The 22,048-nt window shown below is 39.5% G+C and overlaps 1 protein-coding gene across 8 annotated transcripts in view; it reads right to left on the reverse strand.

Moving 5' to 3' along the window:
* Nucleotides 1–918: 918 nt before the first annotated feature.
* Nucleotides 919–22,048, reverse strand: part of hfm1 (helicase for meiosis 1) — a 30,398-nt gene continuing 9,268 nt past the window's right edge. Inside the window, exons 5-41 of one of the 8 annotated variants that reach the window (XM_024268610.1) lie at nt 20,049–20,157; nt 19,834–19,954; nt 19,326–19,361; nt 19,171–19,241; nt 18,945–19,077; nt 17,449–17,600; nt 17,277–17,354; nt 16,821–16,976; nt 16,508–16,708; nt 15,383–15,471; nt 15,217–15,260; nt 14,284–14,385; nt 13,862–14,007; nt 13,678–13,772; nt 13,470–13,603; nt 13,351–13,398; nt 11,708–11,788; nt 11,496–11,587; nt 11,252–11,358; nt 10,824–10,871; nt 10,656–10,753; nt 10,448–10,582; nt 10,277–10,362; nt 10,075–10,158; nt 8,491–8,648; nt 7,417–7,520; nt 6,011–6,181; nt 5,868–5,927; nt 5,670–5,794; nt 4,215–4,297; nt 4,055–4,113; nt 3,895–3,957; nt 1,896–2,120; nt 1,749–1,812; nt 1,541–1,646; nt 1,343–1,473; nt 919–1,253 (exon numbers count right to left, since the gene is read on the reverse strand). In XM_024268610.1, coding sequence (XP_024124378.1) covers nt 1,202–1,253; nt 1,343–1,473; nt 1,541–1,646; nt 1,749–1,812; nt 1,896–2,120; nt 3,895–3,957; nt 4,055–4,113; nt 4,215–4,297; nt 5,670–5,794; nt 5,868–5,927; nt 6,011–6,181; nt 7,417–7,520; nt 8,491–8,648; nt 10,075–10,158; nt 10,277–10,362; nt 10,448–10,582; nt 10,656–10,753; nt 10,824–10,871; nt 11,252–11,358; nt 11,496–11,587; nt 11,708–11,788; nt 13,351–13,398; nt 13,470–13,603; nt 13,678–13,772; nt 13,862–14,007; nt 14,284–14,385; nt 15,217–15,260; nt 15,383–15,471; nt 16,508–16,708; nt 16,821–16,976; nt 17,277–17,354; nt 17,449–17,600; nt 18,945–19,077; nt 19,171–19,241; nt 19,326–19,361; nt 19,834–19,954; nt 20,049–20,157 — 3,847 coding nt within the window. In that variant the 3' untranslated portion in view covers nt 919–1,201. The remainder of the gene's footprint in view (nt 1,254–1,342; nt 1,474–1,540; nt 1,647–1,748; nt 1,813–1,895; nt 2,121–3,894; nt 3,958–4,054; nt 4,114–4,214; nt 4,298–5,669; nt 5,795–5,867; nt 5,928–6,010; nt 6,182–7,416; nt 7,521–8,490; nt 8,649–10,074; nt 10,159–10,276; nt 10,363–10,447; nt 10,583–10,655; nt 10,754–10,823; nt 10,872–11,251; nt 11,359–11,495; nt 11,588–11,707; nt 11,789–13,350; nt 13,399–13,469; nt 13,604–13,677; nt 13,773–13,861; nt 14,008–14,283; nt 14,386–15,216; nt 15,261–15,382; nt 15,472–16,507; nt 16,709–16,820; nt 16,977–17,276; nt 17,355–17,448; nt 17,601–18,944; nt 19,078–19,170; nt 19,242–19,325; nt 19,362–19,833; nt 19,955–20,048; nt 20,158–22,048) is intronic. The other 7 variants (XM_036216197.1, XM_024268614.2, XM_024268612.2 and 4 more) reach the window with 7 other exon arrangements.

The following is a 22,048-nucleotide window of genomic DNA, read 5'->3' on the forward strand; positions in this document are numbered from 1 at the left end:
GTCTCCTGGTGTCAGTCTAATATATATCTGTGTGTCAGATACAACATGAACTAAAGACATGGCAAGGGATGCAAAAACACTATTTTGGAATAAATGGAACCCCATACACCACATGTGTCAAAGTCAAGTCCCGGGGGTCGGATCCGGCCCGCCGGGTTTTTATGTCGGACCCTCCAGATCATTTTATTTTATTGTTATTAATGGCTCGATGTTATGTTGTGCCTATTTCTAACTTATATCATTTTGACAAAATATATTTTTATGGAGTAAAATATTGAAAGTTATTTAAGCTTTAAGTTGATTTATTCTGGAATAATATTCCTACATTTTATTATTCATAATTAGGTTAAAAAGTTTAAAGTTCTAAAAATGGGCAAATGCAGCCTTCCGTCGCTGTGGCTTCCTTATTCTGCTGCCGCCATTTTGAAACCAGCTGACAGTGATTGGTCCGAGTCGGACAGTAGTTTAGCAGTAGTAGTCGCCAACCCTGGAGTCGACATCGCCTCTGGAGAAGCTGTCAATCAAATGTTGGAGGCGGGGCCAGCAGGCTACGCATACTTTTACGGAGGAATCTGATTGGTCAGTTTTTAACTTGAATAACTTGCGATAAAGAAAAAAAAATCTTAAAAAAAATAGTATTAGAAAGATGCTAAGAAGAATTCATCAGAGCAAGAATTGTTATTCTGACAAACAGAATGACTGAGTAATAGCTGTTTATTTCTCTATAGAAGTCTATCGGATTTAGAGCTTCTTGGAACCAGCAGGTACTTCCTGTTTGGAGAGAGGAGGGGTTTAGCTGTCCAGTGATTACACTGTCAATGGTTAAAACCAGGGGGAGGGGCCTGAAGTAGTAACCAATGGGGTGGGACCACTGCCAAACACTTCATATATAATTTATGTAAAAAGAAGACCTGCATGAACAGAAGCAATCATATATTTTTTATTTTTATAACAAAAAAGATGACAAACTTCTCATCAAACACATATTCTTGTCAAAACAAATAACAGAAAGTTTTGTTTCTGTTTTTTTTTTTTATATCCCAACTAACAAATACAAACATGTAAATACAAAAGCTCATGAACAGCATGAGCAAGATAACTTCAGAACTCCGACAGGTATGAGGTAAGAACAATAACTGTAATTTATGCACTAAAGATGGTCGAACATGAACAAGTATACCATGAAGGAAGTACTAGTGGTCTAGAAAATGCCGTCAAAGATCCCCACAAAGGCTTCCTCCTCCCTGCTGCTGCTGCCATCACAAAAAGACACAAAAAACACGTCATGGTTCACTTTAAGAATGGTTATCCCCTCCCATCAGCTGGAACTGGTCGCTCATACCTTCTGCTGAGAGACGAGCTGCCCTCTGCATGAAAGAAATGCATTCCTGGAGGAAGATGCACTCCAGGACGTGGCGCAGCCGGCCTTTCCGGGGGCTTCACCGGGTACTGCCTGCTGAAGACGCTTGGCTTCTGCACAAATAAAGCATTCAACAAGCAGCCACACAAACAACAACGCACTTTACAATAAAATGAGCACCTTTGTGTTCACGTCAAGCGTGATTCTCCTGTGATCGGGAAACCTCTGGCTCAAATGAGAAGATCCAAGTTTCCTGATTCCAGGATTTACAGCTGCTTGACTAAAACTAAAACACAGGAACATGAATAGATGATAACTCCCCTTCTTTGATCTGTTTTCTGTAACTAATACATATTGTGTGTGTTAATGTTGTAGCGTGGTGTAGTGCCTTTGTGGAGCAGCTGGAGCGGCTGAGCGGCTGGGGAAAGGTGTTGCTGATGCAGCTGCACCGCCTACATGGAGACAAAGCAGGTTTAGTAACCGCATGTCTGTGCTGGAACTGTGTCTCCATGGTGAAGAGGTGCAGAGGTTCTACCTGAGACCCTGAGTTCAGTCTGCAGCCACTGAGCTTCAGCTCTGGGATCCTCACTGGCTCTCAGCAGCTTCTCATCGTCAAAATCGTCCCACTCGTTGCCCAGATCGAAGGTCACAGCAGGTATTTGGAGAAACACGTCGTTCTGGTTTTGGGAGTGAGACGTGCTGATCCGATTCGGTCCAGAACTGAGACATCTGCTGTTTGTGCCCGGGATCATCCAGGAACCTGGATGGAGGGATTCAGGAGCACAGGAGAGAACTGGTCTGAACAGGAGAACTTTCAGGGATTAACTGATCATTACAGCAGATATTGGCTTTGTGTCTTCTTTTGTTTCAGTTATTTTATAGTTATTTAAAGCTGCCACAGATTTCTCTTGATATTAATCTTAAAAACATAAATATCTCTGTATTATTGCTTTTTTAGTAAAACCTGCCAAACAGACCTCATTCACTCAGAGATGTTAGCAGAGCTAGCTATTTTGTGAGTTGACTTTCCCTCCAAAATGATACAAATCTTTTTACTTTCTTTTCCAGTGAATATAAAAATGTTAGTAAATCCTAACAGCATTTCTGAAGCCTTTTGGTTTTTTTCTACTTCTTTCTGTCACCTTTCTTTTATTCTTTGCTCTTACTTCAGTTCTTTCCTTACTCATGCCCTTGTTTTCCTTCCTTCCTTAATTCACTCCTAATTCCTCTCTTCCTTCCAAATTCATTTTTTCCTTCCAATTTCCTTCCTTTCTTCCATCATTCCCATTTTCTTCCTTCCTTCATTTTTTCCTAGTTCCTTCCTTCCCTTCTTCCATCATTCCCATTTTCTTCCTTCCTTCACTTCTTCCATCCTTCCTTCCTATTTCCTTTCTTTCTTGCTTTGCTTCTTTTATCCTTCCTTCCTATTTCCTTTCTTCATTCCTTCCTTCTTCCACAATTCCTATTTCCTTCCTTCCTTCCTTCTTTCCTATTTCCTTCCTTCCATCATTCCTATTTTCTTCATTTCTTCTTTCCTTCCAATGTCCCTCCTTCCGTCCTTCCTATTTTCTTTCTTTCTTCCTTTGGTTTTTCCATCCTTCCTTCCTATTTCCTTTCTTCATTCCTTCCCTTCTTCCACAATTCCTATTTCCTTCCCTCCTTCCTTCCTTCCTATTTCCTTTCTTCCTTCCTTCCCTTCTTCCATCATTCCTATTTTCTTCCTTCCTTCCAATTTCCTTCCTTTCTTCCATCATTCCTATTTCCCTCCCTCCTTCCTTCCTTCCTTCCTTCCTTCTTCCTTTCTTCCTTCCTTCCCTTCTTCCATCATTCCTATTTTCTTCCTTCCTTCCAATTTCCTTCCTTTCTTCCATCATTCCTATTTCCTTCCCTCCTTCCTTCCTTCCTTCCTTCCTATTTCCTTTCTTCCTTCCTTCCCTTCTTCCATCATTCCTATTTTCTTCCCTCCTTCCTTCCTTCCTTGCTTCCTTCCTATTTCCTTTCTTCCTTCCTTCCCTTCTTCCATCATTCCTATTTTCTTCCTTCCTTCCAATTTCCTTCCTTTCTTCCATCATTCCTATTTCCCTCCCTCCTTCCTTCCTTTCTTTCAACTAAAGGTCTATAGTTTCAGGATTAATAAAGTTTTTGTCTTTACTGCCTGACCCTAAAAATCACTTTACTCTGCCGCCCCTGAAAGTACACGCAGGTGATGAGATGAGTTCAGTCTTGAGGTGTAACTGTCCATTATATTATACATTCCAGCATTCAGCTAAATTGCTCATTTTTCCCAAATGTGACATGTTTCTGACTGTTTCTGTCACTTGTGTGGGATCAACTGAAGGAAGAAGAATGAGGATCTACAAGAATGTGAAGCTACAATGTGAGGGATGTTTGATCTCCTCAGTGCTCAGACTGATCACACAGGACATCAGAGTCGGCCTGCAGGAATCTGCGCTCATGTCTGTGTTAAAGCCACACACTGTTAAAGGATGAAAGCTGCAAAAATCAGATTTCTGACAAAAGTGAAGAGACAATACTGTGACTGAGTCGTGAGGCAGTTTCTGCTTTCCAGCGGCGCTCATCTTCATGGAAACCAAACCCTGGAAAAAAGGTCAAGGGAAGAGCTAAAAAAGATCGGAAGAAAACAAAATACTCTTTATCCAAGCAAAACATGCCGAGGTCAGAGTCTGAACCTGCCTTCATCTGACTCTGCTGTCTGTTGAGTGTCAGAGGCTTTAATCCAGCTCCCATCGTGGCTTTAGATCAGATGAAACCACTCATTAAAACAATCATCACAAAGTCATCTGATCTTCGGGAAATGCTGAAAGGAGTGCAGACAGCTGTAAAAAAAACGTACCAAGAAAGAGGACGAGGAGCTGGTTTAGGTTTAAAAGCAAACTTCTGCATGCTGACCAGCAGGGGCTGCTCCTCCAGCTTCATCTGAGGGAGTCCAGCAAAACAACTGTTATTATTTAAGGAATACATCAGATCGAAGGTTTTACAAGGATGATCTCAAAACACAAATTTCAGTCAGCAAAAATGAAATTTACGTTAAAAATATTAGAAAATCATAGAAACGGGCATTGATTTCCATTCAAAAAACTTTTATAGAACATAGAATAAGGGCTCATTGTTTTATTGATTTCAAGTGTTTATTTTGACATACATTGGAATTTTAGCTCATAAAACCCACACAATAATAATAAATATGAATTTTGTCTATTTTTTGGCACGAACAAAAGCAAAAATATAAAAAGAACCTAGCATCTCTCAATTTTTTGTACCTTGTTTTCAAAACAAAAGACACGCTGTGCCAAACAGGATCATCTCGGTGCAGCTAGTAACCAATGTTGTGCAGCATAAAATAATATGTGTTTTTAACTCATAAAAGATCAAACTTTTTACCAAAGTTTTGCTTTACATATAAAATCTGTTCATTCTGGAGGTAGAGTTGATCAAACAAGACGTCTTCAGGTCAACAGGATGTAAAAACCTACATAGTTTATCATTTATGTGAACCTCAGACATCAATTTATGTATTTAACTAATCTAAATTAAATAAATGCTAATTACGTAATCCTTATTTTAAAGAACTGCTATTTTATTTTTATTTTATTTTTTTTGTTCTTTTTCCCTCTTTATCCTCAGCAGTCTTCCACTGCTGGGTTTTGTTATTTTAGTTTGGAGTTTGGTAGTCTTAGTTTGCAGGCTTTGTTTTTTTGTGTTGTTTTGGTAGTTTTGGTTAGGGGGAGCTGCTGACTCAGACGGTCGACATGTCTGGATCAGCAGTCTCCATGAATTATTTTATGTTTGACCAAGGAGCCACCATGGAGAAATAAAAGAGAACATGAGGATCTGGAGCCGCAGGTTGCAGACTCCTGATCTGAACACAAGAAGATCGTAGCGGGCCGTGTAGTTAGCTTTAAGCTGTTATCATTTTAATTTGTGCATGTGTAAATTGTATTTAGGATTATATTTTTTAATTTGTTAATTGTTGTACTTATGCACAAAATGTATTGTATGACTTACAAATCAAGAATTATGCACACACACAAATGGGGGGAGTCTATTTTCTCTCCATAGTAACTGACTGAGAGGCTGAAATGAATGATAGATGATCTGCGTCTGATCTTGGTTTATCTGCTTTTAGATCTGGTCTTTTTTTTTATCAACTACAGTTTTTACTCTCTTATCTAAAACAGGACAGACCAACCCTGGAAAACAGGCAGGGTTGAGGTTCCTGAGGACCAGGGTTGGCCAGCCCTGACCAAAAAGACCAAAGTCAACAGCACGGCTTCAATAGCCTGTTCACCTTCAGTCGTTTGACGGGGGTTTGAGCGAGGGCGTCCGACCGGCTTTTCAGGTCTGACAGGTACGAGGAGAAACTGGATTCTCGGTCAGCCGGCCTCCTCCGCGCTGCTGTGACACAGACTTTACCTTGGAAAGACGCAGCGGTGTGTGAATCAAAGCCTAAATGACTGAATCGGACCAGAACCGGAGCTCCACTCACAGCAGTCATGGCCACAGGCAGACTTGTTCTTGCACGAATGGCTGCACGGTTGTTTCTTACCTGAATTTGACGTCAAACGTGGAAAAGAACAACAGCGTGAAGACATGAACAACTCAACATGTGGCATCAGAAACTCAACTTGCCTTGGTTCTGATTTCCCACTTGAACAGCAGACCCTGAAGCTGAAGCTGAGAGCTGCTGTTTGGGTCCAGGATGAGCGTCTGCTATGGTACAGCTGTCACTGTGACCTTGAACTCCGAATCCCTTCAGTGTGGTGTAGTGCACCATCAGCCTCTGCTGCACGTCCAGGCCCACTACAGAGGAGGAGAGGGAACAAACTTTCATCTTTTAACACTTTCTACAAAAATCTAACAAACATTGTGTCATCCAGCTGAACCTCCTCAGTGTCATGAAGTCCTCAAAGCAGATAAGAAAACGTTGACAGTGATCCTAGATCAGAGGTCTGCAACCTTCAACCCTTAAAGAGCCACTCGGGTTGATTTATTCACCAACCAAAACCCAGTAGGAACCACAAAGTCTTCACTCACCCTTTAGAAAAATGAGATTCTCCTGTATGTTTGTGTGTTTACTACTGACATGATACATTTAAATTAACTATTGTGTTTTATTTTAGCATAAAGGAAACATAAACATGAGGAGAAAACAGCTTTTTTAACTTTTGACAGAGCTTTGCATGACTTCCTTTCAAAATAAAAGACATCCTACACTATAGGATCATGTCAATGCAGAAAGAAGTGTAAAGTCATCAAGGATTAAAAAAAATGTTTATTTTACTGTTTCTGGTGCATTTCAGCCACAAATTCATAAATATAATCAACAAAAACTAAATTAAGTGACCTTTGCCATATATTAATAAACCATGAGGAACACTTTAAATCCATGAATTTGTTCAAAAATAGAAAATCTGCTTCATAATCCGATGGATTATAACTGAATGTATCTTTAATTCTAGTTACTGGGAATAAATTGATTTTCTGTGACAAATGAAGCTGAAAATGAAGTCAGTATGACGATGATGAACTAAAAATGATTGAAGGAGAATTACGGATACTGTTGTTGTGATTCTCATTGAATGATTCAGTCAGTCCTTCAACTGTTTGTCAATGAGTGGAATAAAGTTTAAATTAATTTACTTTTTTTTAAACTTTACTACTCACTTACTTTTTCCTTTACAGTTACTTTTCAACATCTTTAAAGGCATTTTATTTTAACCAGAGAGCCACAATGGAGGAGTAAAACAGCCACATATGGCTCCAGAACCGCAGGTGGCACACCGCTGTCCTAGAAAATGACAAGTTTTTGGATTTTGGTTAAAAACAGCATAACTGTATTTAAAAGACCTCAGGGAAAGCTTTTAAAATAGAACAAAAGATGATTGGGGTGCGACTTTATCACAAAGGTCTTTCAAACTAAACAGAGATTAAGAGAGGAGCAGGAGTTAACAGAGGGGTTGTGATCATTAAACACTTAGTGTGACTCCTGTCAAATGAGAGTACAAAAGCGTGTGTGAGCTCCTTCCATGAATTACCATATTGTGAGCTGATGAGGTTGACACTGAGCTCATCTCCTTTTGAAGTCCTCGTCACTTCTATCTTCTTTGACCAGGTGCCACATTTGAGCAGAATCAAGTCCCTGTAAAAAGAAAGGGAAGGGCCTCCTGATCCTTAGAGTATGTGTGTCCAAGTCAAGGCACTCCGGGTAATTCTATCCGGTCCTCCAGATCATTTTATTTTATTGCTATTAATGGCCCCATGTTATCTTGCACTTCTTTCTGACTTCTATAATTTTGACGAATTATATTTTTATGGAGAGTAAAATATTGAAAGTATTTAAAATTAAAATGTTTAAGTTGATTTATTCTGGAATAATATTCCTGCCTGTTTATTATTCATAATTATGTTAAAAAGTTACAATTTTGAAGTTTTAAAATTGGCATTTTGCTAGCTGTTTGGACTATTTTTGCATTTCCTAAGATTTTTTAGGCTATTTTGGAGTTTAGCTAATATTGCAGCTACATGCTAGCCGTTTTGGCTAATTAAGCATTTTTTTCATTTTTTAGGCTATTTTGGAGTTTAGTTATTATTCCAGCTACATGCTGGCTCTTTTGGCTAATTTCGAATTTTTAGTCCATTTTTCGGCTACTTTGGAGTTTAGCAAATATTTCTGCTACATGCTAGCTGTTTTGGCTCATATTTTTCAGTTTTTATGCTATTTCGAAGTTTAGCTTTTTTCAACTACATGCTAGCTGTTTTGGCTAACCTAAGTTTTTTTTGGCTAGTTTAGCATTTAGCTAATATTTTAGCTGGCTATCAACTTTAGCATTTTTAACTATCAATTTCAGCATCTTCAGCAGCCAAATTCAGCTTACAGCATTCACACCACCATTAATGTAGGTAATACTATATATCTAGTTCATAAAAAGTTACAGTTTTAAAGTTTTAAAAATGTAGTTTTAGAGTGTTCAATACACTTTTATCCTGTTCGGCCCGCGACCTAAGGTGTGTTTTGGATTTTGGGCCCTTGTGTGATTGAGTTTGACACCCCTGGGTTAGGGATTGACGCAGAACATCATGTGGAGTAGGATCTAGGATGGTATTCTCACGTGAGCTTGTGAAGACAGACCACGGAGTTGTCGGCGTTTCCGATCAGCAGGCTGACGTAGTGACGATCTGGAGATGTTCTCTTGGACTGCAGCTGGGTTTGATTTGTCAGGATAACCTTGACAAAGATTTCTGCGGAAGAACTGTTGTACCGTGGAAGCTGTGAAAGACCACAGTGACGCTTAAACACAAAATCTTTACCATACTGTAACTTTTCAACTTTTAACACGATCAACATAATTCCAGTAGATTGTTTGGGGTCAAATCAGGATCAGCTAAAAATGACTGAAAACAAGATTGTAAATTTGAAAAAAAAAAAGAAAATGTAAAAAGTAGTTTTAAACTGGAAAATACATATTGTAAACTTGAAGGAATTATTGAAAATAAAATAAAAATTAAATTGAAGATTTGAAAATAAATTATGTTGAAAACTTGAAAGAAATATTGAAAAAAAATAATACATTTTAAACTTGAATTAAAAAAATGAAAACTGTTAACAATTAAAATAATGTTTATTTGTACTTTCTTTTATTCATTTCTCATTCTTCGCTCTCTGCTTAAATCTTCATTGTGATTTGATCCTTGTTCCTAATGATAGACTTATTTTCTATGAAAGTTTGAAAAGTGAGAATTAAAAATGAGAGAAAAGTGTGAAAATATTCATGTGTGTCAGAAAAATATGGAGAAAATGTGTAGTGAGGAGTCCTCTGTCACCCCATGGGAAACATGTCCCGTAGCCAATGAGCTCAAATGTAAAATTAGGATCAGCTGAGTAGCGAAAACTTGAAAATCTGAATTGAAACTGAAAACAAAGAACTGAAAGTGAAGATTTAGAGAAGCAAAAAAAAAAAAGAGTTGAAAACTGAAACAGCACCTTTTACTAATGGATGCATTATTTTTAAATTGGTAATTTTACATTTGTAGTTTTTTTAATTCAAGTTTTTTTTTTCAGAAATACAGTATATTGTTCAAATTTTCATTTTTATTTTTAAGTTTTCAATTTTTTTCCCAAGTTTTTTCCATTTTTTGTCTGTTTTTTTTGTTCACTTTAAACTGATCCTGCTTTGACCCAATATAAGTGACCCAGATTATAAATGCAGCGTGGAACTGTGGCCAAACCTTAAAGATCTATGAATTCCAGAGGAGGCCACACATTTTGGTTCGTGGTATCCTCGGTATGTTTACATTAAAAGTGGGGTCATCTGGACCCCACAAGACAGCACACTAAACTTTTTTTAAAAAGATTTTTTATCTTCACTGGTGTACGTGGCAGAGATAAAATACTGTGCACTTTTGTCATGGGAGGGATCACACATCAATGTAAGGGGGGTGAGGGGGGGTCATCTAGACCCCATAAGAGCACAAGGGTTAATCAAGACAGAGAAGATAAAATGTAAAGAGATCAGACAAAAGGTTTTCTCCTTTCTATGGTAACTAAAACAAAAGTCTCCACCTAAACAACCACGATAATCACATTTTAGTTCAAGTTGAATCCATTTCTGGATTAGATCCTTTATTCTATGAAAGAGTCTGAAGAACAGAAAGTGAAAAGCTGGTTTGGGCATGCGTGCATGTGGTGAATTTACCTGCTCCACGCACACCTCATACTTTGGAAGATGCAGAACAGACTCTCGGATTTGATTTCCAAACGGTGGGTGTCTGTTGACGATCTGGACAAAAACGCAGACTTAACCTGAGTGACCCTTCACACATTCACGCCATGATCACAAGAGAAACTCGCCCAACAGTTTACTGCTTTATAATTTGACAACAGTTACTCAGACTGACCAGCTCCAGCTCTCTGGGGTTGATCTGCTCTATTTTGGTGAAGGTGGTGAGTCCAGCATTCACCATCGCTGTTGACAGAGTCTGCCCTGTAAACACAAACATCAATAAACTCAGATGTAAAAGTTGATGCTCTGACAGCATTCAGCACAAACAAACAGCAGCAGCATTCACCTATCTTCTCTAACTGTTTGGAGACGTAGGGCGAGTTTTCCCAAAGTTTGGACTGAAAGCATTTAGCCAGGATGATGGAGTTGAGCAGCGCAGAAAAGCCTGTCTTAGACCTTTGGCTCAGAAACTCAGAAAGGCCTGAAAATGAGGCACAAAAGAAGTTACAAAAATAAGAAACTGCACTCTCTCCTGTTTGTTATTCCTGACATACATTTACTGATGCGCAGGCCGATCCTGAAGATCTTCGCTGTGTCCTGGCTCAGTCCAAAGTCCTGGATGGAGATGCAGCCCAGCTGAGCCTGGATCAAACTTCAGCACAACCAACATCAGAACAGCTTGTGGACGGTCAAAGTGTGACTGTGTGCATCAACCAACTCACCAGTTCACTTTCATCTCGCTGCTTTTGATTTTTCCATTGAGGGGAAATCTGAAAAAATATATAGAACTTTCTTACTTACTTACACTGTTTTTATTACTTGTCCAATCATATATTAAAAAAGAAATATAACTTTACATACAATACTGTTCAAAAGTGTGGGGTCACATTGAAATTAAAAACACAGCTTTTTTTATGAAGATCATTTTAATCCAGGGGTGTCAACACAAAATGATCTGGGTGACCTCAAACCTTCTAACAATAGTGTTTGAAAAAAGTCAATTTGTATGAAAGCAGAGATGTTTAAAGTAAACATTAAAGTTTCCCTTAATGGCCCTCACTGTCTAAAAGCTGTTTGTGCAAAAAAAAAATATGTCCAACTGTGTAATGTGTGAGTGCAAACAGATGCCGGGATGAGGATGCTGGTCCACCTGATGGTGGTTCTGTTCTTGTCCTTGTTGAAAGAGTTTAAAGATCTCTTCTCATTCACTCGCAGCTGAATTTCACTCAATTCTTTGCTCTTTGAAACAAGCTCAACCTGTACAAACAAAACCAAATGAAGACACAACTTCCTCTTCACAACCTATTGTAGACACTAGAGCGTAAACAGATGTCCTGTTTTGTGAGGGTAGGAGATACAGAAATAGTCATGGATGCAGAAAATGAGCATCATACCAGGTCAGACAGACTCTCAGAGCCATCCACTTTGCTGAACTGCTTCATGGTGTCAAAGGCCACACAGTACCGGGCCATCAGCCGGCCTGCCTCTGCGGTGGTACGGACAAAGGGAAACCTGGTAATCTGACTGTTTTAACCCAAACCACACTCACTCTAACCACTAACAACATCCAAAAGAAGCCCCCTTTAACAGCTCCCTTAGACTCTACCTGTGGGTTTGATGTTGATGTCCTCGTCCATACTGATCAGGTCGATGGAGGACAGCGAGTTCAGGTTCTTCAGACACAGCTCTGAGGGGGGAAGGATGAGCACATTTTAGGAAAGCATTCAACCAAATGATTTGTTATTTTCACTATTTTAATCCCAGCATATTTAAATTTAAGGGGGTCATTGCTGCAAAGAGCAGTTTATAAAAAGCTCTGATTTTTGACCTGATGGTGTGTTTTCAGACTTGAGACCAGTCTGACATCACATTCTTCATTCCACTGATGGGGCTGCTGACTGATATGTGTAGAGAAAATAATAAATAAAATAAACTTGCTCAAGGACACTTTGGCACAGGCACGAGGAACCAAACCTGGAGTCCTCCACAGCTGCAGCTAATGAAGTGGAGTTCTGCTGACAGTACATCATTGTAATATATTTTTAAGCTTTCATCCAAATATGTGAACAGTTTTTTCAAACTACGGTGGGAAAAGTTCTGGATTTAAACGGTCCGCACGATACATGATAAAAACTCTCACTAAGTATCACTAACTAAAACCTCACAAAAATTAAAAAAATATATTTCCACTCATTTTGTGAGTGTGCTGTGTGTGTGTGTCTGTGTGCATTTGTCACGTTCTAGCTCCTGCAGAAGTCCAGCTCCTCTACTGCTGCTGACTCCACCTCCCTCCTGTAGCGCTGATTGAGGCACCCTCTCCACCAATCTAAAAGCATCCAGGAAGCTCTGCTCCAGTGGCGGCTGAATTCCTGAGAGGAATTAGTTTCTCAGTCTGCCCCTGCTGTCTGCCTGGCTTTGAGAAGCCTCTGGTTTCCCCCTCAGTTTGTCCTAGTTTTGTCTGTTTGTTACATTTATTCGTGCGGGTTCTGTGGTTGCATCTTGGGTAGCTGTTGTACTTAGAGACTATTTGTTATTTAATTCATTTCTACAATGCCTTAGAATTTGAGTTGCTCATTTGAAACAATATAAAAAGGATAACCAAACCCTCAATCAACTTTTTTGTCTGTTGACCTCCATAAATGGGGCTTTAAAAATGCTGTCTGTTGATCATTGCCAAATTTTTGACAAATTAAAATAATATTGTTTATTTCTTGAAAATATAGTCAAAAAGCCCCTAAGCCCCACCCACCTGACTGGATTTTCAAATTTTGGCTGTGGGTGGAGTCAGCCTCCAACTTCCCTGTTTGATTCTCGCCTTTGTTCTCCTCTCCCACCTCGCTCCAATGTTTGGCCCTGGCTGGTTTCCTGACTACGTTCTGCCTTGTCCCTGCCTGTGTTGCTATTACTATTAAAGTCAAGTTGCATATGGATCCACTCACCTCAGCTCCTTCGTTTTGTTAGTTTTCTTTAGTTTTGATGTTGTGACTCCTACCACCTGTCACTCTGATAAACAACTGTGTAGCTATCTTAACCCCATTTTTCTTTATGTTGCACATTTTCTTCCTCCTCTCTGAGGAGGGATGGTTCATTTTGTCAAAATTCTACCGAAATAGTATCAAGTTGTTTTCCATAAAGGCTTTCTCTGTTAATAACTGTTGGTACAAAAATGTTGACGTGTGCGGTCTCTTAGTTAGCTTTTGTTCTCAGCCATCACTGCTATGGTGGAGTGAATAAACATGTAACACTCACCTTGTAACTGTGCTTCAATCCCATGTTTGTCAAAGTCAGCAGTGAAACCTGAAATAAAGAGTATAATAAACTAAAGAGTTGACAATGACACCGATGCTCACGTGCACATTAGCTCTGACCATAGTGGGCGGGGTTCTTGAGGGCTCTGATGTACAGAAAGGTGGAGCGAATCCAGTCTAGAGCCATGTTGACATCACTGATGGTTTGGAGAACAATCTCAGCGTTCAGGTGCTCAACCAGATGACCATGTAAGCTACAGAAACAGGTCAGTCTTGAATGTCAGGAGCTGCAGTCTCATCCCTCAGACTCACAGAGCGTCTGAGATACCTGCTCTCAATCACTTCCATGCCGTTCATCAGTTTCATGTACTTGTCTCTGGTCTGGACTTTGGTCATGATCACTGCTGTGGCTGATGTGTCAAACTACAAGAGAAGAATCAATTGGATAAAACCAACAATTTGCTTTCATGCCTCACGACAGTCCAACCAAAACTAGACAATGATGATCACACCTGTGGTCGTCCAGCCCGGCCAATCATCTGCAGGATGTCTGCCTCGCTGTACTCCTCACAGGAGCCTGCAACATACTGCATGGTGGACTTGATCACAACCAGGTGAGCGGGCAGGTTAACGCCCATGGCAAGGGTCCTGGTGGTAACTGAGAGTGTAAACAAATAGGAGTCAAACCGTGACTTCCCAATTAATGTTGTTTTTCAAACTGTTTTACCTCTAAAACTCACCAGAACCACTAATAGTGGACATAATTTTAGAAATCAAAAGGTATTCACTCTGATTTATTCTACTTTTAACAAGCTGTTCTAAAATAATTCAAAAGCCAAATGCAAACATTCCTTTTCTGTTCTAACATGTACTGCTTTCCTAGACTCGTGGTCATGTGTCACAGCCTGGCAGTGAACTGAGAGCTCGGCCTCACACAGGACAGACAGGACTCCATGGGTGAAGGCCTCTTCCACCAGCTTCCTATCAGACAAGCCCAGACCTGCATGGTGGAAACCAATTCCTAACAGCACCAGATCTGCACAAGAAACACAAAACACCACATTCCTTGTGAGAAGTGACTTTGGAACCTCGTACTGAAGGTAAACAGCAGGGCTAAGAACATCCGGACACATCTGCTGAGCACGAACCCATCGCCGGTGACATTTATACACAAAATCTCTAACATATTGTAACTTTTCAACCGTTAACACGGCTCATTAAAAGTGGCTCATCGAGCTACTTTTCTCCCTCAGAATCTGCTGGAATTAACAATTAAAACATTACAGTAAATCATAAGAACATAAACACTGGAGCAAGAGCTAAACACAAGAGAGACTGAGAGAACACAAAACTAAACGGGGAGAATCAAAACACTGGTAAGAAAGATAATTTGTCATGGAGCAAGTAAAAACAAGTATTTAAAGTCCCTCTATAAAAAATGTTTTTATTTTAAAAAAGCATTCTCAGTATTGTTTTAATTGTGGTTATGAAGTTTTTAACCAAAATCCCACAACCTGAATCTCTTAAAAAGACATTTTTAATTGTTGATCTGAAGCCTCTGTTTCCAAAATCCCCTCTGAGGGGGCGTGGCTTTAGGAGCTGAGATGAGTAGTCCAACAAAGGACAGTTTGTGCGCTCTGAGGCTTCTTCACTGTCGGAAAGGCTTCAATGAGAGATGAAACGTCATGTCAGCATCTCCCTGAAGACACAGATCCTCAGGCCGGAAAATTCCTTGATAAAACAGATAATCCCAAAACTGTTTCTGCAAAAACTTCACACAGACAACACTAGTACGTGCAGTTCAAAGGCTTGCACTGAGTTGTGTTAAGGTTACACCAAGGCTCTGGAGGTTTCCATGATACATTACCTCTGAGTTTAGAGTCTAACATGCTGTTTGCATATGTCATCAGCCTGTGGGGTCAAGCAGATCACACAAGAGTTACAAAGACAGCAAAAACAAAAGTGCAAAGACATGCAAAAAAACTTTGGAGTTCTACTTGAACTGAAGCTGATTACAGACTGGAGAGTCTTACCTTTGTTTATGTTCGATGCTCAGGTTAAATCGAGCATCTTTGGCCAGAGTTGCAGCCGATTGTTGAGCTCCTTTCCTAGTGGAACAAAACTTCAGAGAAAGAAGCTACAGTCAGGCTATGAGGCAACGAGTTACTGTATCACACAATCTTGATTATGTAAGCAAAACAATGCCAAGGTAAAAGAAATGGAAAAATGTGAGAGAGACATATTTTGCTTTTGTCACATTGTTTGAAGTTTGAAAGTGTTTCTGTCAAACACTCAGCACTGCAGGGGTGTCAAGCACAATCCAAATCACACCTTAGGTCGCAGACAGGATAACATTTATTGAACACGCTAAAACTACATTTTAAAAACTCTAAAACCATGACATTTTAACATAATTATGAACTAGATATATAGCATTACCTGCAATAATGTTAGTCTGAATGCTGTAACTGAAATGGCCGCTGAAGATGCTCAAATTGATAGCTAAAAATGCTGAAGCTGAGACCCAGCTAAAATATTAGCTAAATGCTAAATTAGCCTACAAAACTAAAAATAGAAAAACTTAGGTTAGCCAAAATAGCTAGCATGTAGCTGAAAAAATAGCTAAACTTTAAAATGGCCTAAAAACTAGAAAAAAAAAAACAAATTAGCCCAAAACAGCTAGCGTGTAACTATTAGCCTAACTCCAAAACAGCCTAAAAAACTTTAAGAAGCCTAAATTAGCCAAAACAGCTAGCATGTAGCTGAAATATTAGCTGAACTACAAAATAGCCTAAAAAATCTTAGTAAATGCCAAAGTAGTCCAAAAAGCTAGCTGAATGCCAATCTTTTAAACTTTAAAACTGTACATTTTTTAACATAATTATGAAAAATAAAAAGGCAGGAATATTATTCCAGAATAAATCAACTCAAACCTTAAATCATTTTCAATATTTTACTCTATATTTTGTTAAAATTATGTAAATTAGAAATAAGTGCAAGATAACATTGGGCCATTAATAACAATAAAATACACGTGGACTACAGTGTACAAACTAATTGTATCATGCAGAAACTCTGCTTTAAGCTATTGAATATACAGTGGCTTGTGTATTTGTAGACAGTAGGGAATCATGAAAGCTAAAAGTCTGCATACGCACCACCAGAGCAGGCTTCTGGTCAGAGTAAGTCTGAATGATGTTGGCCATCTTATAGCTGAGTGACAGGTCAAACTTAAACTCTGTCTGGTTCGGGTTGCAGGGGAATCCCAGCACCACCTTCCGAAGCTTCACTGGACGATGGCTCTCATTCATATTCAGGTATGCAGCAGGCTCTCCTTCATTTGACAGCCACTCTGCTATCTAATAGATAGATAGAAATACTTGAATTATCCTGAAGGAAATGATTGACACAGTTCAGAGGTGAGTCCGTGGCTTGTAGATGAGGAGGGGAGTGTCTTCCCGGGATCCTTACGTCAGATACATTAGGAATGGTGGCTGATACGGCCACAAATCTCATGGAAAGTCCTGCCTCTGGATTCTGTGAGGTTCTAAAGCTGTGCACGGCCTTCATCCTGCTCACCACCACTTCCAAGGTGGCACCACGGGTTGCATCTTTCACCACATGCACCTTAGAGAACATTTAGGAGATGCTGATCAACTTTGGGAACGGCATGGATGCAAGTGAAGAAAACCAAGAGAAATGTGGGCTTTTTGTTTATTTTTCAAACTGGAAATCTTCTTCAGAGTAAAAACAGAAGTTCATCTTTAAATGCATATTTCAGTTATAAACAAGGTATCAAAAGAAACCCCAAAAGCTCATTCCAAAGAGTTCAGTGGAACACAGGAACTGGGTGTTGTTTGAAAACATTATAGAATCTGATTGATTGATCTGTACAGAAGCAGGGCTGTGAGTGTGGAACAGAGTCACCTCATCGATGAGGAAGAGTCTGACCAGCTGCAGCAAACAGTTGTCCCTCCACTTTCTTGTCAAACTGTCCCATTTCTCCTTTGGAAAGAAACAAAAGACATTATTGCATGAAAACAGTCCTGATGACAATACTCAGATTGTCGTTCGTTCGGTGGTGGGTCCAGTCACTGACAGGCGTGGTCAGGATGATGTTGGAGTCCTGAATCTCAAAGAAGTCCTCAATCTCTGTGTCTCCAGTCAGCTCTTTGCAGATCAGGCCCAAATGACCAAACTTCTTATTCCAGTTGTCAAAGCACTGACTGCACAGAGCTTTGATAGGAGCCACTGGAGAGAAGAACAGAAATCACTCAAAAAACACATCCTCAAAAATTAACTACATCAAAAAAAAAAAAACAAAAACACCAGTCTCTTTGTGATGACGTTAACTTCTCAAATCAGGGGTGTCAAATTAAATCATACAGGGGGCCAAAATCCAAAACACACTTTAGGTCGCTTGTCGAACAGGATAAACATTTATTGACTTTTTAACATAATTATGAATTACATATATAGCATTACCTACAATAATGCTAGTCTGAATGCTGTAAGCTGAATTTGTCTACTGAAGATGCTAGTGCTGATAGCTGAAGATGCTAAAATTAATAGCTAATACGCTGAAGCTGATAGCCAGATAATATATTAGCTAAATGCCAAATTTGCCAAAAAAAAACAAAAAAAAAAAAAGAAAATCTTAGGTTAGCCAAAACAGCTAGCATGTAGCTGAAAAAATAGCTAAACATCAAAATAGCCTAAAAAGAAGAAAAAAGCCTAAATGAGCCAAAACGCCTAACGTGTAAATATTAGCCTAACTCCAAAACAGCCTAAAAAAATTTAAAAGAAAACCTTGAAATTAAACAAGTGAAAGAAATCAAGTTTTTAAGAGTAATTATTGATGGAAAAATACACTGGGGATCACATTTCAACTACATAAAAACAAAGAGAGCAAGAACAATAGATAGCACTGTGGTGTAAGGTCAGATGGTCAATAAACAAAACAATCAACATACACAGCTCTTATATAATTCATTGATTGCTCCATTTCTAGCATTTTGGGGAAATGCAAACAAGAAATCAATAAACTCTATGTTTGTATTACAGAAACGAGCAATAAGCATAATCATCGGGATTATGTGGACCCATCAACACCACTATTTATAAAGCTAAAATATATCATTTTAAAGACTTAGTAGATCATTTCATCCTAAAACATATGTATAAAGTACGTCACGAAAGTCTGCCACATAACATGTAAAAAAGTTTTGAGAAAATAAAGAGCAATTACAGCCTAAAAGGACATGAAATTTTCAAAACCAACAAATTCAGAGCAAAAATGAAGGAAAAGGTGTCTCGATGCAGCAGGGAATCAGACTATGGAATAATCTTGAAAAATCAATAAAAAAAAGTCCAGTTCAATTATTACATAAAAAAACTGGAAGAAAACACATGCTCACACAATACGAAATATAAGGTTGTTGGGAGCGGGTTAAATTAAAAAATATTTTTTTTGTTATTTGCTAAAAAACGAAATAAATAAACTAAACTATATGCTGAATGTGGCCCATTGTGAGAGTGTTTATAAAAACGGATTTCAGATCGCAGCGTAAGTGTTTTTAAACCCCAGCAGCTCACTGTAAACAGCTTTCACGTCCCTCCACGGTTCCTGCGTCTCCATCAACAGGCGGATGATGGCCAGCTCAAACAGCACCGTTTTGCCCGATCCCGTAGGAGCACAGGCCACAAAGTTCTTGTTGGTGTAGAGAACCTGGGAAGGATTCACAAGCAGATTTCCAGAGGCACATTCCCAGGAACATGTGAGTCATTCAGCTCCTGTCTGTTGGGTTGCGGGTGTGCTTACATCATCCAGGGCCTGGGACTGAACATAATTGAAAAAGGGGAATTCACTGAAGACAGATCTGAACTTCACGGCTGTGGGTCGTGTGTCAAGTCATTAAACTCTGTTACTGAAAGTGAAGTAGTAAAGATAGAAAAAAGTGTTTGCCAAAAGGATACGAATTTCCGAAACAGGCCGCAAAACTCCTGCAGATCCTAAAATGTGGGAAATATGAGGAATAAATCAGAATAAATCAACTTAAACCTCAATATTTTCCTCTACATAAAAACATACTTTGTTAAAGTTATACAAGTTAGAAATAAGCACATGATAACACCGGGCCATTAACATCACACATTGCTTTAAAGCAACAGTCCTAGGTGATTTGTACTGTTTAATAGGAAACAATGGAGTTAAATAGATACTTGTATTCTGATCCAGCACAATGCAAAGTGTTTTCTGAGGGTTTTTTAGTTTCAGTCTACTGTTCTTCACCAAGGGACCAAAACGTTTCGAACAAGGGAGCTCACCTCATCACACCCAAACATACTGTGGCAGCGGTTGACATGGTTATTATTGGATTTCTCATTAATGATAAGACTTCACAGAAGCTACAGCAGTGGTACGATTGTAAACGGGCAACAGGAGCTGCAGTGATTCTCCGTGGCTGTCAGTGCTGTGTGAGACCTTGAATGTGCAGCGGCTGAGGCGTCATGGGGGGAACTACCGCTCTCCTTGCGCTCTGTGTTTCTGCGCGTTGCGCTGCCTGTGGGAGTCGGCCACTTGGTGCAGAAAAGCCCAGAGGAGGCTGCAAAAGAAAGGGCTTAAGAGTGAAAGGCGAAGTAAGGTGACCAACTGTCGCCTGTAGCGGCTGAAGAGGAAGAAGAACTGGTCATGGTAACCTGATTTCTATAAACCTCAGGTGTGGATGCTGTCTGGCTGCTGCTGGTCTCTGGGTCATTCTTGGTGGATGAGTCACTTCTGGTGGTCATCTCTGGCCTCTTGAATAAACTGTGATATGGAGATAAAGGTGTAAAAATAGTGGAAGTCTGGGGGTCAGAATGACTGTTTGTTCAGCAGATCTAAAGCTGTTCTAAGGAGAAGAGGACTATGGCCTGATACAAGGATTGGCATAATCTCTAACTGAGGCATCATTTAAAGAATGCCAAATGTGAAATATATTGCTTTGCACTTTTATGTAGCAGCGGTGAAGATTTACGCTAGCGAGACACAAGTTGCTCGCACACCTGCTGAGTCGGCGGACATTCAAGTGGCCACTTTCAATGGAAAGTCTATCCAAAACCAGGTAAAGCAGAATTTCAGACTTCTACCTGTGTTTGCATAGACTGACAGGGGCGGATCAGGGGCGGAGCCACTCAGCTCAGCTCCAAAAAAGCCACACCCCCTCAGAGAAGATTTTGGAAACAGAGGCTACAGATTAACATGAAAAATGTATTTTTAGGACATTTAGGTTGTGGGATTTTGGTTAAAAACTTCATAATCATAATTAAAACACTAATGGGAACATTATTTTAAAATAAAAAAAATGTCATGGGGGACTTTAAACTAATCAGAAATGGAGTCTAATATATTATTAATGTGGTAAAGGATGAAATGTTGGGTTTTTGGTGCAAGAAACAGAATTTGTCCTGCAACGGTGTGAACTATTCTCTACAGAGAACAGCACAAACAGGCTCTAACCACCGCCGCACAGCTAAACTAGACGGTAAGTACATTAGACTCTCCAGTTTGAGAAGTAGATGTATCGTAGGTCCGCAACAGGCAGCTTAATTAAATAGTACCCATAAAAAGCCAGTGTCAACATCTATAGTGGAGAGCTGACTTTAGCAGATGAAAAATGAAAAGTGCTCATGAAAAAGTAATATCTGAGGTTTGTCTAACAAAAGAAAAAGATGAATACGGACAAAAGAACACAGATATTAGACAAAAGAAGATTGAAAAAAAGTTATGGATTGATGAATTGAAGTTTGGGGTTTTTGGATCACACTGTAGAACATTCGTGAGAGGCAAAATAACAGACAAAATGCTGGAACATGGATTGACACCATCTGTGAAGCAAGGTGGGGGTAACATGATGGTCTGGGGTTGCTATGGTGCTGTAAAGTGAGAAATTTGTTCTAGGTATAAGGGACTTAGTGTCAGGAGTCAGCACTCTGTCTCCTCCACTAGCCAATGGCAGAAGCAGTCTCAACAGTACTGACTGCACTTCATCTCCCCGCAGTCCCAGGTCATGGTTACTGGATGCTGCTCAGCAATCACCAATATGATATTTAAGCGCTGCACAAAGCCTCACTCAGTGCGAAGTATTGTTTTGTGCCACCCTGCCTGCATTGCTGAGCATTTCTATCTGGACCTCATCTTCTGTTTCTGACTCAGCTTCATCTCTGTTTTCGGAATGTCAAAAATATTAACATTGATACTCTCTCCTCCCACATTAGTAACATTCCTGTCCCAGATTCATTCAATCCTGATGCACTTGTCTCTTTTTACAATAATAGCCTTAATGATGTCTTGAACCTCCTTGCTCCTGTCAAAACTCGCAGTGTTTCCTTCATTAAATCTGCTCCATGGTTCACTCCCGAACTACGTAAATCGAAAGCTCGATGTCGCCAGCTGGAGCGACTCTTTAGAAAAACTGGACTATCTGTGCACAGGGAAATGCTTAATACTCATCTCACACTGTATAAAAATTTAGTGTCTCTCACGAAAAAAGACTGTTATTCTGAACTCATCTCTGTAAACAAAGGGAACCCTAAAACTCTCTTCTCATTAATGACTAATATCTTTCAGCCTCCCGACACTCTCCCCCCCCATATGTACTCCACTGCAACTTGCGACTCCTTTCTTTCGTATTTTGAACAAAAAATTCAAACTATACACC

This window comes from Oryzias melastigma, linkage group LG17, assembly GCF_002922805.2.
Source record: "Oryzias melastigma strain HK-1 linkage group LG17, ASM292280v2, whole genome shotgun sequence".
Taxonomy (NCBI): domain Eukaryota; kingdom Metazoa; phylum Chordata; class Actinopteri; order Beloniformes; family Adrianichthyidae; genus Oryzias; species Oryzias melastigma.